Here is a 6,163-nt window from a genome sequence, read left to right on the forward strand (position 1 = left end):
CCGGAAGCCGCACCAATGTGTCGGAGGAAACACTGTACAGCTGTGAATGTGCCCGGCTGCCACAAGGAGTCGCTAGAGCATCCCAGCTGGCCAAATCCTTCCCTAACCCGGACAACGCTGGTCCCAGGGTTGAACCCGGATCTGTAGGGATGCCTCTAGCACTGTGATGCAGTGCCCGAGACCGATGCGCCACTCGGGAGGCCCCAGTTATTCCCTTATGAGTAAAGTGTTAACATGCATATTTGCATGTTGAGTGCAGTGCTACCACACAAGCATTTCATTTGTTGGCATTCCATTTCACTAGAGCCTTGGATAAGACACATCCAGGCATCTAGTCATTGAACAAATAAACAAGCAGGTGGTTCCCATTTAATATGCAACAAGGGAGATCAGCTGAAACGCAAACATTCTAAGATATTTGGAACAGTCAGGACTCTTAAACGAATAACTCACCAGAAGCAGGTTGGCAGAGCAAGCAGAGTGAGGTGGATGGGACAGGCAGAGCAGTGACAGTATGCTAGCAGGATAGTCAAAATCTCCAATCATCTTTGCAGGTAGCAATGTTGTGTTTCCTCAAGTGGATGAATTGTTCTAATTTAGCATTTATGGTAAAGCCTCAATGTCACGCCCTGACCTTAGATCCTTTTTATGTCTCTGTTTTGGGCATTCTATGTTTTGTGTTCTATGTTTTCTATTTCTTTGTGTTTGGCCGGGTATGGTTCTCAATCAGGGACAGCTGTCTATCGTTGTCTCTGATTGGGAACCATGCTTAGGTACCCTTTTCCCACCTGTGTGTGTCGGAGGTTGTCTCTGTTTAGAGCACTTTGCTTGTGAGCTTCACGGTTTGTTTTTGTAGTGTTTATTGTTTTGTTTGGCGTCATTTTGCTTAAAATAAAGAAATTGTACGCTCACCACGCTGCACCTTGGTATTCAACCTTCAACAGCCGTGACACTCAACCCTTACCTACCTTCATCATTTGTATAGCGATTAAAAATGCAAAAATAGAGACATGTTCTAATTGAGGGATGCGTCAAAGCGGACATCCCGACCACCTTATTTCGGTTAGGTCATTATAATTCAAAACAACGCATTCTAAAATAAATCGCACACATGCCTTGCATGCTCGCCTTTGGTGAGTTTAGGCCATTGCTCAAAGAGAACTAGTGAGCCTGATATTCCAATGTTTTCATGGCATTTACTAAATCTAATGCTGAACCAGGACAGGAGATGAAGAAAGGAGGTAAGACATGGCATTCCAGTAATGCCCTGGGATGGATTCCAGTTTTCTCATCCTCCTTTTATGTGTATTTTAATGCAAAGACATCAATGTAGGCAAGTATAAGGCATGTATAAGGGTTGATAGTTCATTACAACCAAAACTGGTAGCAAGCAACAGGGAACGAGAATTTTGAATTTTTTCTTAATTGGGAATGACATGTTATTAAAGAGAATTCCAATAGTTAAAGGGGTAGTTCAGCGATTTTACATATTTGGTTTATTTTGAAAGCTGTCTATGAACAACGAAGGACATTAGCATTTTGGATCAATTCCCCATGTAAGTGTCCTCTGTTTAGCATGTACATTTGAAGTCAAAAGTTTACATACAGTTAGGTTGGAGTCATTAAACTAATTTTTCAACTACTCCACACATTTCTTGTTAACAAACTATAGTTTTGGCAAGTCTTTTAGGACATCTACTTTGTGCATGACACAAGTCATTTTTCCAACAATTGTTAACAGACAGATTATTTAACTTATAATTCACTGTATCACAATTCCAGTGGGTCAGAAGTTTACATACACGAAGTTGACTGTGCCTTTAAACAGCTTGGAATATTCCAGAAAATTATGTCAATGCTTTAGAAGCTTCTGATAGGCTAATTGACATAATTTGAGTCAATTGGAGGTGTATCTGGGGATGTATTTCAAGGCCTACCTTCAAACTCAGTGCCTCTTTGCTTGACATCATGGGAAAATCAAAGAAATCAGCCAAGACCTCATATTTTTTTGTAGACCTTCACAAGTCTGGTTCATCCTTGGGAGCAATTTCCAAATGCCTGAAGGTACCACGTTCATCTGTACAAACAATAGTACGCAAGTATAAACACCAGGGACGACGCAGCTTCCAACCACTCAGGAAGGAGACCCGTTCTGTCTCCTAGGGATGAACGTACTTTGGTGCGTAAAGTGCAAATCAATCCCAGAACAACAGCAAAGGACCTTGTGAAGATGCTGGAGGAAACGGGTACAAAAGTGTCTATATCCACAGTAAAACGAGTCCTATATCGTCATAACCTGAAAGGCCGCTCAGCAAGGAAGAAGCCACTGCTCCAAAACCGCCATATAACAGCCAGATTACGGTTTGCAACTGCACATGGAGACAAATATCTTACTTTTTGGAGAAACAAAAATAGAACTGTTTGGCCATAATGACCATTGTTATGCTTGGAGGAAAAAGGGGGAGGCTTGCAATCCAAAGAACACCATCCCAACTGTGAAACATGGGGGTGGCAGCATCATGTTGTGGAAGTGCTTTGCTGCAGGAGGGACTGGTGCCCTTCACAAAATAGATGGCATCATGAGGACGGGAAATTATGTGGATATATTGAAGCAACATCTCAAGACATCAGTCAGGAAGTTAAAGCTTGGTCGCAAATGGGTCTTCCAAATGGACAATGACCCCAAGCATACTTCCAAAATTGTGGCAAAATGGCGTAAGTTCAACAAAGTCCAGGTATTGGAGTAGCCATCACAAAGCCCTGACCTCAACCATATAGAAAGTTTGTAGGCAGAACTGAAAAAGTGTGTGCAAGCAAGGAGGCCTACAAACTTGACTCAGTTACACTAGCTCTGTCAGGAGGAATGAGCCAAAATTCACCCAAGTTATTGTGGGAAGCTTGTGGAAGGCTACCCAAAACGTTTGACCCAAGTTAAACAATTTAAAGGCAATGCTACCAAATACTAATTGAGTGTATGTAAACTTCTGACCCACTGGAAATGTGATGAAAGAAATAAAAGCTGAAATGAATAATTCTCTCTTATTATTATTCTGACATTTCACATTCTTAAAATAAAGTGGTGATCCTAACTGACCTAAGACAGGGCATTTTTACTAGGATAAAATGTCAGGAATTGTATTAAATATATTTGGCTAAGGTGCATGTAATCTTCCGACTTCAACTGTATGAAAGTATTCCATTAAGTTCATGTTTGTTTGGCTCAATTTTAACTAGTGTTTCTGTACGGTTTTGTCTCAGGTTTTTAGAGTATGGGGAGCACAGAGGGAACTACTACGGGACCAGTCTGGAGTCAGTGCACAAGGTCATAGGGGAGGACAAGGTGTGCCTACTGGATGTGCAGCCTAATGTGAGTGACGGGCCAGCAGGCCAATCACAATCCCAGATCAGTAAATGACAGGTCAAGGAGCCAATGATTTGATTCATTAGATTTATTGGTCTTCTTATGATCACATCATGAAAATGGTGACATGGGGCCTAATTTGTGTGCTTAACTCTAATTGAATTTACATCTCTCTTTGTCTCTCTCTCTCTCCCTCTTCCTGGCTCTTTCTCCCTCTTTTCAATAGCACAGACTGTACAGCGCTTACACACAACTGAGTTCAAACCATGTGTTGTTTTTGTGAAGCCACCATTGATTCAGGAGCTACGTTTTAGCCGGAGGAAAGCTACATTAATTTCCACCCAAGATATGACGAAACTGACAAAGACATTTTCGGTAATGTCAAGGCTGGGTGAAACTGTTTTTGGTAACAGTTTATAATAACTTTCAGTAACAAACCATTTATAAGACATTTATAAATAGTTTACATCATTTATTAATCATTACTCCTACATTTGTAAACGTACGGGTTTCTCTTTACTTTGAAAGCTAGTTATTCACACATGCATTAATAATTCCTAAGATCAATCATAAGATATTTAATATAGATCGTTCTAAATCATTTTCCTAATCGTTGTCGTTGTAAATAACTCGCTTACTAACATTTACAATGATTAATAAATGGTGCTCAAATTGTTTAAATGCATAATAAATGTTTTACCCAGTTTTATTTTTTTTATTTTTTTGATTACGTATGTTTGAATGGAAACAGTTTGTTTTTGCTGCAATGTAGTTTTCCTACACGTCATCATTGAGGTGGAGGGGAATACTGGAAAAAATGTATCTGTTCTCACTTGTCGTACATTCACACACATGATCAAACGTGTTTGTGTCCCAGGTCTTGTAACATGGCAGCATCAGGTGGTGTGAGGTTACACATAACTCAGTTTAAACATGGTTGACCCTCTGACTTACAAGTGTAGCCAGTGGCCAAAAGGTCACAAATAAAATGGCTGCGGGGTGGGCTGCATATACAGTGGAGTCCAAAATGATTGGAATCCTTAATAAAGATGAGCAAAAAAGACTGTATATTGTAGGACATTTTACATTTTTCTGCCAGGACTTGGCCGCAAGACAATAACCCCAAGGACACATCATAATCCACAAAGAAATGGTTAATTGACCACAAAATCAACATTTTGCATTGGCCATCTCAGTCTCCTGACTTGAACCCCATTAAATACCTGTGGTTTGAATTGAAAAATACAGTCCATAAGCACAGACGAAGGATATCAAGGATCTGGAATGATTCTGTATGGAGGAATGGTCTAAGGTCCCTCCCAATGTGTTCTCCAATCTCATAAAACATTTTAGAAAAAGGCTATTTTGTCATCCTCGCAAGCGGAGGGTGCTGGAGTACTGAAAACAAGGGTGCATAATTAATATACAACTTAGATGTCATTTAAAAATGTGGTTGTTCATCAGCCGTCAGTCAATTATCCCATGTCAGCTAATTTTCTTCTGATTTGTAAGTCAGCGTAGCGGCCAGCTATCTAAACTTGTAGTAAGCATGGTTGAATTATCGACTGAGGTAGGGCCCATTTAATCATAAGTTATCATATTAAAAACTGCAAACATTTGTCTCAATCCTATGGCAAAATGTGTTGAATTGCAGGAAATTAACTGTAACACTGCTCATTTTTCTCTCCGCCCCAAGGCAAAATTAGTAGAATTTCATGAAATGTAGGTACACATGATGGGTTATGTTTTATGTAGCCCGCACCGCCATCAAAGTTGCCCATCCGTTGCCCATCCCTGCCTTATGTGATGCTGGTCTTTATTGGCCACGTGATGTGATGTTTTCAACATAAACCCCTTTGCAGCTAAAGGCAGGATCCCCTGACAATGAGTGATAAAGGTCATGTTTTTGGATGGAAATACCCATACTACCATCCATTCAAAGCATGACCTACAATTGGCCTACAGATGTGAACTCAGCTGTTGAATGTATGAACTCAGAATTTACACATGTACTTCCTGTTTCTCACAGGAAGAGGACTTTGAAGATATGATTAGCTCAGCAGAAGCCATGGATAGCCAGTACGGCCACCTGTTTGAGATGGTCGTCGTCAATGGCGATTTCGCCATGGCATTCAACAAACTGAGGGCGGAGCTGGAAAAGCTTGAGACGGAGGCGCCTCAGTGGATTCCTGTGGAGTGGACCAGTCACACCAAACAGAACACAGAGAGTGTGTGCTGAACACACTAGGAGGCTGGTTATGCATGTCTCATTCACACTCACAGGAGGCTGCTGAGGGGAGGATGGCTCATAATAATGTCTGGAATGGAATTAATGGAATGATATCAAATACATGGAAACCATGTGTTTGATGTGTTCGATACCATTCCATTTATTCCGTTCCAGCCATTACTATGAGCCGGTCCTCCGCAATTAAGGTGCCACCGGCCACCCGTGTTCACACTATAGTGTCAACCCGTACTGTGTGGGGTCAGATATTTTGTTTTCACATTTTCCTTTACAGCACAGTTCCAGCCACTTTGATGGATGCATAACCAGTCCAACCTAGTATAGCTAGGCTTGGCCCTATAGTGTGATTCAGGCAACAGCGACTGAAGAAATGTAGGGAGAGAGAATTGCACATCCATTTTTTCCTCCATAAGTTAAACTTCATCTTTTGACGCACCTCAAAAAAACTGATAGATTACACATGGCCGTCAACTGTTTTTAGTCAAAATTGAGAGTGGTTACATTTCTCAAGTCCCATCCCTTACCTGTGGTGTGACCACTTCTTTGTTGTTTGA

At 41.0% G+C, this 6,163-nt stretch overlaps 1 protein-coding gene across 1 annotated transcript in view; it reads left to right on the forward strand.

Annotated features, from left to right (window-relative positions):
- LOC112260252 (MAGUK p55 subfamily member 7-like) overlaps positions 1–5,678 on the forward strand; it is a 37,261-nt gene extending 31,583 nt beyond the window's left edge. Inside the window, exons 10-12 of the mRNA XM_042328557.1 lie at positions 3,259–3,367; positions 3,593–3,736; positions 5,391–5,678. Coding sequence (XP_042184491.1) covers positions 3,259–3,367; positions 3,593–3,736; positions 5,391–5,600 — 463 coding nt within the window. The 3' untranslated portion in view covers positions 5,601–5,678. The remainder of the gene's footprint in view (positions 1–3,258; positions 3,368–3,592; positions 3,737–5,390) is intronic.
- Positions 5,679–6,163: the final 485 nt, after the last annotated feature.

The sequence above is a fragment of the Oncorhynchus tshawytscha genome, linkage group LG10 (genome assembly GCF_018296145.1).
Source record: "Oncorhynchus tshawytscha isolate Ot180627B linkage group LG10, Otsh_v2.0, whole genome shotgun sequence".
NCBI lineage: Eukaryota > Metazoa > Chordata > Actinopteri > Salmoniformes > Salmonidae > Oncorhynchus > Oncorhynchus tshawytscha.